Here is a 15,757-nt window from a genome sequence, read left to right as displayed (position 1 = left end):
TGTGAAGCCTGTCGTCAAATTACTAAATTGGAATGTTACATATATAAAAATGTAGGTTCATGCATATATGCACGTGTGTGTATATATATATTCTCACTTGTCGCAGAAAGTTCTCACACAGTAGGAGGTAAATGAGCATAACAGCTGGTGACAGGCTTTCCTCTTTCTGGTACACATTATACCAGAACGAATGGCTGACCGTGTGAAGCTATCCTTCGAAACAAAGAGGCGCACGCATCGGTCGTGCCAACTGCCATACCTCACGCCGAGAAACCGTGTGAGCATTTGGCCTTGCGCGTGAGAAAGTTTTGGTCTTGCACGCCACGTTTAAGTCTGAGCCAGACATGTACCCCCCCCCCTCCCCCTGTGCCCGTTCCAGTGGTATAAATGCATCTGGAGGACCTGGCTGGACAGAGGCGTCAAACTGGAAGGAAAGAGCAGAGATCCACTGAAAGTATAATCGAAGGAGTAATGACGAAAGGAGCCATTTAAATTTAAAAGTCAAAAGGAATCTCAACGGGCGAGGAAAAACAGTTGACCACAATATGTTGCCGACATCTGCCTCCCTGCTTTTGTTGTTGGCTCACCTGTGTGTCGCTCAAGACGAATACGTGGAGGTGAGCGCCAAGCCCGTTACCCATCCCACCATCCTAGCCACTGCCTCCGTGCCCGTAGCCCAGACAATGGGGCCACACTCCCAGGGCGGCAGTCACGACAGAGAGGTCGTCGTAGACAACAAGACGGTGAAAGATACCACCGCCAAAGGGAAGCAGCCAGATAGGAATGCGCGTAAGCACAAAGAACCGGCCAGAGAGAAAACGAAATCAACTAGTTATGGCCAGGTACTTGCTGTCTATTAGACACACGTTTTAATAGTGTTGTAACAGTTGAATTGTGTATGGGAGTTGGAGACTGCATTTAAATACATGTTTGTGCTGAAAGCTTTTTTTTTACATGCTGTTGTATGTGAACAGTAATTAAAATAGGTGTTGACAAATTGCTATGATTTCATATGCTTTGACCATGCTTCCAGAATGAAACGTTTATTTTAATGTAAATGCACTGTAATTAAATGGATTCTGTTTGCTTAATCAATATGACCATTGCAGCAAAATCATTGCACCTTTGACTGGGCCATTTTATTAAATTGGCTACATTGACGTGCGGTTTGTCGTAATGTTCTATTTAAAAGGAAGGTAAATATCTTATTTTCCTTCCTTTTGAAAATAAATGTAATGGCAACCATAACATCTCTCCCCATCACTAAGCCACGTGTGGACTGCCCTTACAAGTACGTATAAAAAAAATCCTTCTGAACATTTTAATTGACAATCCATAACATTTTAATTGCAAAGCGAAAGCGCGCTCTTTCAACGTGCGCAATGCCTGGAGGGATGTGGTGCGACTGGTTCTGCGGGGAGACTGTGCCCATTTTTCCTAGGACACAGAGCATGCTGTAGACCGGCCCCATGGGCCAGACTGTGGACGCTTCCTAAATGCTCCTGGGCCACGTGGATACCCAGGATCAATGGGCCCTCCTGGCATTCCAGGTAATGTTTATTGAACTTCATTTTCAGTGTGTTTTCTCCTTTATATACGTATACATTTTTTCCTTCACACTTTGTGAAATATCTTGCAGTTCGGTGCATCTTTGCAGTCACACGTGTCCAATTGGTTGACATTTTGCAAATGGTTATTTTAAAGGATGCTGAGGAAAGTGGATCGAGAAAATAAAAAAGCGTTTTGCCCTGCTCACAAATGAGACACACGACGACCCCAATTCCCATTGCATCGTTTGAGTCTCAGAATTGGATGCATGTGGCAGGGCAATAAAACAACGTGTTTACAGAGCCGAAAATCAAAAGTGTTATTCAACTCTGAAAGCCTCAGCGGTAATCCGCTGTTGTGATTGATTCGATAATTTGTTAAAAAAAATATATATTTCTGGTTTGTTTTCTTTTCCGAAGGAAATCACGGAAATAATGGCAACAATGGTCTGCCAGGCAGAGAGGGTTCAAAAGGTGACAAGGGTGATAAGGGGGACCTTGGAACAAGAGGTGAGAGGGGCGTATCGGGTCCCAAGGGGGAAAAGGGCCAGGCTGGCGTGCCATCAGAGCTCAAGGTAATTCTCCTTTGAGCCACTTTTTTGAGAGGGCAATTTTGCCGCGAGCACTTTATTAATCATTCATAGGAACGCCGCGCGAAAAAAAGAGAGAACCGTTAATATTTTATCCATCTAATAAAACGTGGCGCAGTGATTGATCTATTTACGGTGAGTGGTTTATTGTAACGAAAGGAAACATTGCACAAAATCGTAGTAGGAACAAGGCAATCGTAATAAATATATATATAGCTTACGTGTTGATCGTGTGTAATAGTCGACATTTCAGTCCACCAATAATTGCTTCCTTAATGGGCATACATTATCAACTCATAAGTGACAGCTTTGCGTAATCAAAATCTATACACGGTATATGTGCGTCTGTAATTATGCAAGTTGTGACGCGTATTTATGTGTTCCCATTACAATTTGTAACCGGAAGATAGCGTTCATGGCTTCCATGGCAACTCACTTCACGAACCAGAACAGCGGCATCATCTTCAGCAGTGTGGAAGCCAACCTCGGAAACTACTTTGACATCATAACTGGACGCTTCAATGCACCTGTAACCGGTAACACATCCCCCTGACCGGCACAGCCTCGCATTATTGAATACAGCTTTCCCTCGCTTTTTGTGGGTTTGGTTTGTGCGATTTCGCGCATACTGGGCTCACATATTTCTGCGCAAAATTGGCCACATGCGGTTGGATTCACTCCATGCGGTCAGACGTGGGACAACGTTGTGTGTGTACTTTGTGCGGTACTCGGGCAGGCAGCTGTCTATTGCGGTGCATTTTGGGTTGGGCGACTGTGCACTCTTTTTTTGGAACACATTTACCGCATAAAACGGGGGAAACCAGGTGTATGTCCTTTCGCCACGGGGGTTGTGAGCAGTACCACTGGGGTGACAAATGCTACCATTATCCACACCATGGGCATTATCCATCATGAGCAGACAGCTTTGTGTATATATACACACACTATTTTCTGTTTTATAGCGACACATCCTATTTTTTGCATATTCCGTGGATGTTTAATATCACATGGATTTTTTTTTTCCAAAATGATACAAACACACTATCGTAAAGCGACCACCGTAAGCTTTCAAGCATACACATTTGTAATCTAGAGATATAATTGTTCAAAAAAATACTATTAGCATTCGTCCCCCTATGTTGTACCAATAAGTAATTATTGGGCCAATCACTCAATAACCAAACAGAGTATTGTTTGGGGGGTGGAGCAGTGGGGACAGCAGTTAGTACACCGTTCTCTGGCTCCGGTGACCTAAGATTCTCAGTCACAGCGAACAAAAGTGGTGAGTCATCTGAACCAGTGTTGTTGTCCCACTTTCACGAACTTGTACTGTGACCAATGTGGTGAAACAACCCGGATGACCGACACGGTGTGGGGAGGCCTTCATCCAGCAGTGGATTGACAATTTAATATTTAGAACATTTGCATATGACTGCCTCTTTGATAATGCAGTAATAATATTAACTCGTGGTTCATGTATATCCACCTCCTCTTTTCTCGCGATGGATGTTCCACAATAGTCTACAGCGTTTTGAGATACCGTTGCAATTAGTAGCCTCTTTAAATCCGAATTGCATTTTATATCTATTCGAAATAGTTAAGTAATGTAACATCGCTTTGGTTAACGTGCTCACAACCATTACATTTCTGGGCGACTCGTGGAATTTCGGCAACATGTTCAAAGGGAAATTGAGAATAATTCCATGCCCTGAGAGCACTGTGTGTGCAAGCAATTCGAATTCACCGTCGACGACACGTGTGCGACAACGCTGCCTCTTTCCGTGCGCGCGCGCAGGGGTGTACTACTTCACGTTCAACATGCTCAAGCATGAAGACGTGGAGGAAACGGTGGTCTACCTCATGCACAATGGCAACACGGTCATCACTTTGTTCAGGTGGGGGGATGAGTCACCGCCATGAGCTCTGTGTGATAATATACTATCTGCGAGATCATTAACGTTGAAACATGGTGTCTTCTAGATTTGAAGTTTTCGTGACTGCAAGGATCCATACTCTTTGGTTCTTTCGGTAAAGTCACGTTTGGCAAAAATTTAATGAAATTAAATAAATGGACTTAGTTGTTTTCATTTTTTGTTTTATTTAATTGAATTGAATTTTTTCCTACGTGACTTTACCGATAGAACCAAAGAACATGGCGTCTGTTTATATGGCGGCGCCTAAACGCGATCCGATCTCGCGATGGTGTCCAGATAGAGTGCGTATATTACAGAGAGAGAGCGAGAATAAGAAGCCAGACTGCCATAGGAAGAGAAATATAGGAAGCTTTGCTGAACTTGAATAAGGCCAGGGAGTCGACAAGACACATCACTGAGGAAGGCAGTTCCAGACCATGGGGGCAACAGGTCAGAATGAGCATGCGACAGCAAATGAACCCCTGTAAACCGCTGGGCAGGAGCCATGCATCAACAAAACACTGATTTATTTCTAGATTTGAAGCTTTCGTTACTGCAAGGATTCATAATCTTTGTTTTTTCGGTGAAGTCACGTAGGTAAAATAAAAGAAATGAAAGCAACTAAATTAAATCACGACGTTTCGGAGGCAACACAAGCTTCCGTCTTCAGGTGGAACAGTCACAGCAAAATAGCTGTACACAGCTTAGTTGTTTTCATTTATTTTATTTTACCTATGTGACTTTACCGAAAAAACCAAAGAGTACTGATTTATTTATTACAATAGGTACCTACTCTTGTTTCTGCCGATAACTGTTACTAACTGTCCCCGATCTATGAAGTTGTATTCATGTACAACATATTATTATGTTTTTGGGTGGTTCTCTGTGCGTGTTATTACATTGCATTTAGACGTAGCTGCATTTAGACACTGATTTCATCGATATTTGTTTTATTGTATATATATATTTTTACATTAGAAATATCCCAAATTGTCCTGTAAAAATATACCCAAAATGGTATTGGACAAATGTAAATTCCGTCAGGATTTCAATCTGATATGTTTAATATACAGAAATCAAGTGTAATGAAGCAGTAAATAATTAAAATGTAACAGTTATTTAACAGCACTTGTAGTAATTGCCCACTCATTACCTATACCACATTTATTTTACTAAATATAATTGATCGTGACTAAGTGAAAATTACGTGCGAGCAATGTTTAATATATTACGATTCAGCTCATTAAATCAAGTTTGCATGTTGTATTTCACCAGTGACTTCATATCATTCCTAATAGATAGATGTGTGTTCCTGCAGACAGCACTGACACTGCTTGTTAAATTCATTTCTCGACATAAGCCTGGTGTTCAAGAAAGTGTTCAGAAAAAAAATGCCTGCGCACGTCACGGCTGGCAAAAGAGCCTCCACTAAACATGAGCTCCAGAGAGCCCCTCTAGAGGGTACTGTATAGCGGGGTACTAGAATTCCATGCTGAGCAAATGTCTTGGAAGAGGTGAAGGTACCTACACTTTACCACACCACACACGTCCTGCTGATCAACTAACTACGAAAGAACGTAAATATGCTGCATTTCATACGGGATAAGGACGCTGTCCAGTTATATAAACATTAAAAGTGAGGAATCCACACTTTAATAACACAATTGTAGAAATTGGGCAATAATTTAAACGTGCAAAATAATATTGCGTATATTTACGATTGAGATGCATATCACCACATGATAAAACATTTTTTTAACTTAAATTAGTAAATGATAAATGAAAATAGACAAAGGAACATTTTTTAAATATTTTGTGCGAATTGTGTAATCGATAAGCCAATAACATTTTTCACAACTAGAATTGAAGGTAAAGTTGTCCTGAGTCTGGATTAACTGGAACATATTGGCAAGTCGCGTTCAATAAATGGGGTTGAAATGTTCCCAGCCTATGGGAATGTGACTGATTGAAGTGTGCTGCTCACTAATTAGATTAGAGTGTATGGCAATGAACGATACAGTCGTGCATTCCATCCTCTCTTGTTGTTGGGACTTATGTAAGTTATGGACTCTGGCTTGATGGGCCATGATGGATTGTTTGAGTAGTCATCCAAATGATCAACATAGGCATGCAGATATTTAAATGATTGAGATCATCCCAAGGATATTTTTCGTTTAAAAATACTGAAAATAATATTCATTTAATTAATTGGCTTTGTTAATCGTTCACGAACATTGTTTCCCGTTGAGCCGGATAATGCTTCTACATTAATGTGACTATAATTTTCATGATCTGTTCTCCATATTTAGAACTATCAGCAGGTATAATCAATAATTATAATACTTCACATCCCTTTCACTACGGGATGAAGGCATCCACACCTTATTGGTCATGAGGGTTGTTTGACAATAGTTCACCACGCTATTCAGTGCGGATTGGTAAAAGGGATAGTGCTAATTGTATAATCCTCATAGCATTCGTAGGCAAGAAGGTGATGCTAGCGACTCAAGACTTGGGGTGGGGGAGGGGGGGTGAGAGAGGGGTAGGGGGGCCTAACCCCCCCCCCCTCACTATCTAAAATCCAATCCAGTCAAAAAATATGTTCTCACAATATTCAACACCAGTGATGGATTTTTCCTCAAAGTTCCCCAAGTTGGTGAATATCCATAGCCGTACGGAGGATTTGCCGGCTGAGCATCAGTTCAGCGACTCGGCAAACTGGTCACCTGTGTTATTTGCAGTAGCACTGCTGCAGTTAGAGACGGCTGCACGCGAAGTGTCAAAATTAGTACGATTAGGTGATGGGAGTCGCAGCCCTTCCTCTAGAAACACGTGGTGGGTATTGCAGAGCAGAACTCATGATTGACAAAAGCAGATTGCATCATTTCTCATTGTTGGGCATTTAACATTTGCTTAACACCGTGTTGTGCTCCTGCTGAGTTTTTATATGCCTCCCCTTGAAGCAAGTTCACGCTTCGGAGTAGAATGGAAGTGAGGTCACCAGGTTTATAGCACACGATGAACCACTGCAACGCCACTCCACTCCATCAGGACGTGTATAATTCCACAAATAGCACACATTCTGCTTGATGTTGCATCATTATAATGACCTATCTGCATCTGCCCCCTTTTTCTGTAACACTACTGGGTTACACATGTATATGCTTTTATTAGGCTCTGTTTTCCGGTCGGCCCGATTGTATTACTCGTTGGAAATGTTGAGCACTGCGTGAATTTTTCCTCCCTTCTGTCACCCATCTGCATTCTATCTTTCTCATTCACCCCATTGGCTCAGCTCATCTGCGTGTTGTTAGCTGGCTGCCAGAGACGGACACTTTTTGCCAGATCCCATATAGACAGGCAATTAAGATAAACATAATCTCATTACAGTGCATTCCCGTACGGAGACATTTTACAATGATACACGTTTGTTGACTTTCTCATTTATATATTTATCACATACATCTCTGATAAATTTAGACCGGGAGGTGAGGTGTTGGTGGCAGGTCAAGCTTATCCTTGTGTGGCCTGTTCATATACTATATATCCCACAAAATGAAGCGCAAATACTTACATCTTTCGTTAATGGTCCCCAAATATAATGTGTATATTTGTAAGCCCACAATTAACAAACATTCCGTGTTTTCACAAGTGCACCGTGACACAACTGAAGGAGACGCCCATCAGCAACAAGGCCCAAGTGTGGCACACATTCTCTTTGTATTTTTTCCCCTTACATTCCAAATTTTCTATCGACGTCATGTCACGAGGCAAATACATTTTCCATTCAGAGCTCTGACCAGTGCATCATTCCATGCCACAGAAAGGGCTCTGCAGATTGTGTCACTGAACTTTTCGCTCTCTTCAAAAGGCCAACTTGTACACATAAGGGGCACATCTTTTTATTTGTTCTGCCAAAAAATTTGGTATTTCTATGTGTTCTTGCAACGGGTGATAAATTACGCGACGAACCAACTTTACAATTACGTGCTTTTTAGTGTAGTTAATGGTGGCCAATCTGATAACATCAACTCAATGCCCTTTAGAACCCAATTTAATCAAGGGTGGTTGCTCAGATTTGAACATAGGATCTCAGCTGTGCACGCTAAGTGCTTTCAAACAGCACTAGCTCCCTGGGCTGCACACACACATTCTCTTTGATGTTTAGTGAACACTTAAAAGATGCTTTATAATGATTTACCATTTAAACTGATTAAAAAGTAATTAATAAAAGCCCATGGAAAATATACATTTCCATTTGCAAATTGGATGTGAATTACGTGTTACGTAGAATCGTTCATTTGAAACCATTTATTTTGGGACATTGTTCCTGGTTTAATGACAGTATAGGGACTTTAACATCCACTTTATAAATTATCCTGCATTTTGGTAATTTCCAATATGAATTACCAGGTGGCTACAGTAAGGCCCACTGAGCTATATAACTATTTTTCAGAAGCGACATGGCCACAATTGATAGCTCAACGAAATGGCTTATGATGTGTAAATTTAGAGCAGCCAAATACTCTAAACGCATGTTTCTAAATGTGGAGGGAAAAACCGGAGCACCCGCATAAAAATCCACCCGACCACGGGGAGAACAAGCTCCAGCGGTTACAAAATTATTTGGCACGCATCGTGATGGGTCCTGTAAGGTCCAACCATGTCTGTCCCGTGCTCGCCGAGCTGCATTGGCTTTCAGTTGCTGAACGAATACATTATATGGTTGTGCTCATTACACACAAAGTGCTTTCCACAAATTAAGCATAATATCTTGTTGATCTCGGCAAGGAGCATAAACCATTGTGCAAACTCTGTTCATCCTTGCAGCAGTTTTTCTTGCTACCCATCGAACAAAGATGGTCACTGCATCGCGCACTTTCAGATACGCTTCTGCGGCCATCTGGAACGCTCTTCCCTTCCGATATTAGGAAGCCACTGGAGCTATTGCAGTTTTAAGTTTAAATTGAAAACGCATTTCTTTCGAACTGCTTTTTGTGTTTCGTTTATTGTCTTTCCCCCACAACTCCGATTAACACGTACGGTGTGAAAGACGTTCAAAATACGTATACGTGCAAACTACAAATATACAAGAGACGTCAGGGTCGGGATCAAACCCACGACCTCCTGTATACCGGGCGAGGTAGTTAACATCTCACCACCGTGACACACCTAGAATTAGGAGTCGGGAATAAGAATGGCTTACCAGGCCATACAACTGTGAGGGACATTCAACAATTCTGAATATAGAGTATAATTTTTTTTACCGATTTTTTTGTTACAGAATATAGAAAATATATCGGGGGTCCAGGTGGGTCAGAGGTCAAAGTGCTGAGCTGGCCCTGCTGATATCCCGGCCTCGAATCTGGCTTTCAGCTGCTCGTGATTAAACCGGATTTTCTAAGTTGATGGTCTCAGCCCGCTCTGTAATGACTGCACGACAAAATCACTTGTTAAGTTTGGTTTTGCACTTAATTTGGCTTTATTTTTGCATCGGACAATTATAAATACACCTAAAATGTGTGCAACGCTGAGCAAACGGCTCCCTTCAGGCAACTGCTACTCACTCGTTGACAACGAACGCTCTCAGGGCACTACCTTGCAACATCTGGCCAGCACCAGAATTAGAACATCACCTTACGGTTTAACGGGAGACAATGTGGCACATGATCTCCGGCGGCTGTTTGCTGTTTTGTGTGTGTGTTGAAAAAGCCACTCAATCCATGCAGAAACAAACATTTTACTTGCCATTTTACTCGAGTGTGGATTTTATAGTATTATAAAGCAGCCTTTGAATCACGAGACGGGTTACACTGGAACGATTCAGTTTTACACAACATATGTCTGTACTTCTTTTTTCATCTTGCCCATTCACACTATACTTTAATGATTGTTTGCTTATAACCTTCAGGTGCAGGAATTCTAAATGGATCAATACAGTACACACCCAATTCAAAGAGCAATCTTTATTAACCTCCTCTGTTGACTGAGTGAATTGCGAGAACATTTGACCAACACACAAACACATAACATCCTACTGACATGAGGAATATCATGGGATGTTCCTGTCAACAAACATGCAGTTGGAACTCCATCTGCATGTTTGAATTGGTGTTGTGTGACATTAATATGGAGATGAATTAAGTAGACATTAACCAGCGTGGTGTAGTATGGCCAAATAATCTCCATAACCAACACAGCCGGGGGGGGGGGGGGAGGGCTAATCCAGCAGTGGAATTAGAAAGGGCTGTATGATGTTTTCATACATAGCGTTAAATGCAGTGCAGCTCAAAAATAATTTCACAAGAAAATATATTGTTTTCAAGGTTGTCAGCTATTCTGGCGACCAACAGTTAAGTGCACAATGTCCCTTTCAACCTCTCAAGAGTCAAGTGATCTTCACGCCAGCCATGCAATATGGATTGTCTGTGAAGTTAGGAAATGCTCACGTGAAATAGCCCAAAGGCATGAGCATACTAAACTGTCAGCAATACCTGTAAATAAATAACACATTGACATTTTGCTCATCAACATTCCATAACAACGACTCAAAGACAAGTACATCATAAAGATGGTTTATATTTATCTGGCACAAAAACTGATACCTTTATACAAGGAATCATGTTTGCAATAACATAAATGTAACATAAAATGTAAATGCATTTACATAAAATGTAAATGCTTACCCCGAGCTCTCAATACTCTGATAGTGTGCTGTTTTTGAGTTGTACGCCTTTTGGCGTCATCAGTGGAGACTAGGCTCTAAGAAAAGCCGTCTCGGGTGTGGACCAATCATATTCAGGGACAGTACATATCATCATCAGAGTTGTCTTTTTTGTTTGCATTTTGACTGCTTGTATTGTGGTTATTGCAAACATGATTCCTTGTATAAAGGTATCAGTTTTTGTGCCAGATAAAAGGGTAAAAACCTATTACTATATCTTGTTACTGGCAAAGGAGGTCTCATAATGGTTTATATTTATTCAGAAAATATTGATTGAGTTTTAAGACTATTTTCAAAGGAAGTGACTGCACGTGGGATGTTTTACCAGTTCCTTGTTAGGGAGTGTTTTGCATGTGAGAGAAAACAGGACTGCCCAGAGAAAATTCCACTTGCCCTGCTAGTCCCCTGGCCACTTCACATCCCAGTGCATTTCGCAGCTTCACAAACAGAAACCATCCACGGACTCGAGCCTCCACTGCACTCAATTAGACATGCAATACTGTGCCAGGAGTGTCATTTCTAAAAGTGGCCCCAAGTTCAAGACTCTATTTGTATGCAAATCAAACGCCACTTGCTAAATATAACAAGCGATTCTGCAGTGGCAGTGCTTCTTCCCGTGCAACTCATTTGAGAGGTTTTAAAGATTTCTGAATTATCATTACCTCTCCATTGGACGTCTGATCCCTTAACACTGTCACTGCAGGGGGGGGGGGGGTGGTCCCAATTATGCGTAATTTCAGCCGGAGGGATCACTCACTTCTCCACGCACCTGTACAAGCCAAAATAGCTCTTATTAAGTGAAGGCCGTCAAGTGCACGACCTGGCCTGCCTTTCCCGTGCAGCGTCTCCATTTCGCGGCATGACCACCGCACTTGAATCAGGCAGCCAGCCAGCCAGTGGGGAGCCTTCGTCAGAACGACGTGCACTTAGCCTCAACTTGGCTCCAACCGCCGCCGTGTCCACCCCCACTTGACTGGTGTGCAGCTACGAAGTGAAGGGGAAGCACGACACAGCTGGCAATAGCGCTGTGCTGCGGCTCAAGGAAGGGGACGAGGTGTGGCTGCGACTCGGCAACGGGGGAATTCACGGAGACCACCAGCGCTTCTCCACCTTCTGCGGGTTCCTCCTCTTTGAGACCGCCTGAGCATCTCCGCAACAGCATCGTTTTTTTTTATTTCGTCTGCGTCCTTTTTATTTTGTATATTCTTTCGAGTCGAGGTAAAGTGTATGCTCTTCTGTAGCCGCTTAGAGAAAAAAAAAACAATTAAAAGTGTATTTACTCGAAAGACAAATAAATGGCCGGATAGATTTTAGTCTACCAAAGCAATAACGTAAGTGTAACATTATGGTCAGTTGACTTGCATACCTGATGCTTAAATTGCATTTGGATGTCATTTAATATGAATGTTTCTCCTAGTTTGGAACATTACTTTTAAACAAACATTTAATTAATGGAAAGACTTAGCATTGTATTAAGGCCAGCATACTTAGGCCCATAGTCAAAAAGGTGTGTTTATAATTTTAGCCAAATATGCTGAAATCTCTGGAACATTATCTTATCTTTTCCAGGTAACAGTTATTAGTAAAGCTAAGTCATTGTTCGATTCTAATTAAGTGTGGGGCTAAAATGTTTTTAATTTTTATGCATAGTTCTGATGGACAGGATTGTACTTCTGTATGCTGTGTTATTTACATTTCATGAATTCATGGATAAACTGATGTTGCTATAGCTACCGTAGCAATCTGAGCATTTTCGTAACAATGTACACTACCACGTGTTTACTTCTTCCGCAATAAAATGTTTTGGATACAAGCCGGCCGCCTCGTATATTGCTCATACGAAAGAAATATGAAAGAAATAACGCTGTTGGGAACTCATCCTCATAGATACAATTAGTATAATGATCTCTTTTAGCACCGATTCGATTAGCGCTCACTTCAGGAACACATTGTGAGCGCTAAGCGAGGTCTGCCTGTACTTGCATTTTTTGTATTATAATTTGTAATATAACATATATAGCATTTTTCAGAGTTCAATGAGAAAAAAAGCGATTAAACAAGTTAATCTTATTATTTGCTGTGGCGAATGCGTTCATAACACAGTGATGAGCCCTTCAGCAGAAATGTAAAACAGTTGCATTTTGTCAAGTTATGTAACCGGAGTGGCAGAACACACGTGCCAACAAGCACACTCGATTGATTTTGATAATGTTGAAGTTCTGTGCAAGACGAGTTACTACTGCTAAGACTAATTAGAGAATCTATCGAAATTTAGAGAACTGAAAAAAATTTTAATCGTTCTGATAATTACAGGCTTCGTGCTGCTTTGAAGCGAATTATCAAGTAATACACTGTTTAACTGCATGCCTATCGAGGTCACCACACGTCGATGGTGATTAACTGTTAGCAGACGATAACAGATATTGCGATTTCCTGCACACAAAAACGGGGGGCTTGGTGTGCATGCATAATTCACATGCACAATGTTGCCGATTTCCCTTTGAATAACTCAACCGGTAATGTATATCTGACCTTTGCACCTGATTGGCTCACAAGTGATGATATCACATTTATCCCTCGATTTAAGACCGACGCAGGAGGATTTCTCCACAACCCTGGCCGCATGCCTGTTGATGCTACAGTGAGGGAAAAAAGTATTTGATCCCCTGCTGATTTTGTACGTTTGCCCACTGACAAAGAAATGATCAGTCTATAATTTTAATGGTAGGTTTATTTGAACAGCGAGAGACAGAATAACAACAAATAAATCCAGAAAAACGCATGTCAAAAATGTTATAAATTGATTTGCATTTTAATGAGGGAAATAAGTATTTGACCCCCTCTCAATCAGAATGATTTCTGGCTCCCAGGTGTCTTTTATACAGGTAACGAGCTGAGATTAGGAGCACACTCTTAAAGGGAGTGCTCCTAATCTCAGCTTGTTACCTGTATAAAAGACACCTGTCCACAGAAGCAATCAATCAATCAGATTCCAAACTCTCCACCATGGCCAAGACCAAAGAGCTATCCAAGGATGTCAGGGACAAGATTGTAGACCTACACAAGGCTGAAATTGGCTACAAGACCATTGCCAAGCAGCTTGTTGAGAAGGTGACAACAGTTGGTGCGATTATTCACAAATGGAAAAAACACAAAAGAACTGTCAATCTCCCTCGGCCTGGAGCTCCATGCAAGATCTCACCTCGTGGAGTTGCAATGATCATGAGAACGGTGAGGAATCAGCCCAGAACTACACGGGAGGATCTTGTCAATGATCTCAAGGCAGCTGGGACCATAGTCACCAAGAAAACGATTGGTAACACACTACGCCGTGAAGGACTGAAATCCTGCAGCGCCTGCAAGGTCCCCCTGCACATATACATGCCCGTCTAAAGTTTGCCAATGAACATCTGAATGATTCAGAGGACAACTGGGTGAAATTGTTGTGGTCAGATGAGACCAAGATGGAGCTCTTTGGCATCAACTCAACTCGCCATGTTTGGAGGAGGAGGAATGCTGCCTATGGCCCCAAGAACACCATCCCCACCGTCAAACATGGAGGTGGAAACATTATTTTTTGGGGGTGTTTTTCTGCTAAGGGGACAGGACAACTTCACCGCATCAAAGGGACGATGGACGGGGCCATGTACCGTCAAATCGTTGGTGAGAACCTCCTTCCCTCAGCCAGGGCATTGAAAATGGGTCGTGGATGGGTATTCCAGCATGACAATGACCCAAAACACATGGCCAAGACAACAAAGGAGTGGCTCAAAAAGAAGCACATTAAGGTCCTGGAGTGGCCTAGCCAGTCCAGACCTTAATCCCATAGAAAATCTGTGGAGGGAGCTGAAGGTTCGAGTTGCCAAACGTCAGCCTCGAAACCTTAATGACTTGGAGAAGATCTGCAAAGAGGAGTGGGACAAAATCCCTCCTGAGATGTGTGCAAACCTGGTAACCAACTACAAGAAACGTCTGACCTCTGTGATTGCCAACAAGGGTTTTGCCACCAAGTACTAAGTCATGTTTTGCAGAGGGGTCAAATACTTACTTATTTCCCTCATTAAAATCCAGAAAAACATGCGTTTTTCTGGATTGTTGTTGTTGTTGTTATTCTGTCTCTCACTGTTCAAATAAACTTACCATTAAAATTATAGACTGATCATTTCTTTGTCAGTGGGCAAACGTACAAAATCAGCAGGGGATCAAATACTTTTTTCCCTCACTGTAGTTGCAATTACTGGCGAAACGTCGTACTCGAGTTGTAAATGTTGTGGGTTTACCTTCCAACACACCAGTCTACTGAACTATTAACAAATTGGCACGGTTTTTTTCGTGACAAACCTTAATAATTGGCTGTCTTGGTGGTGGCGGGTTTAATGATACATTTATACTTATGCGATCTAACCCAAAAAACCTCTGATGGATATTGGTCACGAAAGTCAACGTGTTAAACGTACTACTGACATGTTTTGTATTTTACAGTTTAAAATGCAATATTGAACTCGTTAGTCATCAGTCGTGTTTTTGTTCACGTGTTTGTTAATCGACGGGTCTCGTGTGGTGGGGTTAAGTGTGGGCGCTCACAACCCATTCCAAGACGTCTGGCCAGCGTGATAAGAGTAGGCTCATTAGAGACTCACTAGAGCTTCCTCTAGTCGAGGCCCTGTTACCAGGAGTGGTGTGAGCAAAACACTGCAGGGCTCCATCTTTGTCTTTTTTATTTATTGCTGCCATTTCTTTAATTGTTTTTGAGATGTGTGAAATGCAATTTCCTGTAAAACTCAAGGACATGCATTTTAAGCATTTTTAGTGTCTGATATCCTTCTCTGAACATTAAAATTCAAAATAATTTAGATTAAAACATTCTTATTTTGGGATCTCAGAGGTAGATATGGTACCAGTGACCCAATCGGGATTACTTACTCGTACAAATAATTTAAATTACTTCTCAATTGAAACGATGAACACCACACTTCAATATTT

The 15,757-nt window shown here is 41.7% G+C and overlaps 1 protein-coding gene across 2 annotated transcripts; it reads left to right on the top strand.

Moving 5' to 3' along the window:
- Nucleotides 1-403: 403 nt before the first annotated feature.
- Nucleotides 404-12,587, top strand: C1QTNF3 (C1q and TNF related 3). 2 transcript variants are annotated; one of them, XM_032953416.2, is made up of 6 exons: nt 404-842; nt 1,442-1,550; nt 1,968-2,122; nt 2,544-2,673; nt 3,933-4,032; nt 11,759-12,587. In XM_032953416.2, the coding sequence occupies exons 1-6, from the start codon at nt 546-548 to the stop codon at nt 11,916-11,918; spliced, it is 951 nt and encodes a 316-aa protein (XP_032809307.1). In that variant the 5' UTR covers nt 404-545; the 3' UTR covers nt 11,919-12,587. The 2 variants fall into 2 exon arrangements, with proteins under 2 accessions (XP_032809307.1, XP_032809308.1); XM_032953417.2 differs by having other exon boundaries at nt 406-617.
- Nucleotides 12,588-15,757: the final 3,170 nt, after the last annotated feature.

Source organism: Petromyzon marinus, chromosome 13, assembly GCF_048934315.1.
Source record: "Petromyzon marinus isolate PM22_M1 ecotype Great Lakes invasive population chromosome 13, UKy_Petmar_22M1.pri1.0, whole genome shotgun sequence".
NCBI lineage: Eukaryota > Metazoa > Chordata > Hyperoartia > Petromyzontiformes > Petromyzontidae > Petromyzon > Petromyzon marinus.
Note: the sequence above shows the minus strand (reverse complement) of the source record. Positions and strands in the feature narration are given on the sequence as shown.

Bases quoted from the DNA above. Each gene is read 5' to 3' on its own strand.
- C1QTNF3 (XM_032953416.2), top strand. From the start codon at position 546: ATGTTGCCGACATCTGCCTCCCTGCTTTTGTTGTTGGCTCACCTGTGT. The intron at 2,674-3,932 runs GTAACACATCCC...GCGCGCGCGCAG, and splicing joins CTTCAATGCACCTGTAACCG to GGGTGTACTACTTCACGTTC. The intron at 4,033-11,758 runs GTGGGGGGATGA...ACTGGTGTGCAG, and splicing joins ACGGTCATCACTTTGTTCAG to CTACGAAGTGAAGGGGAAGC.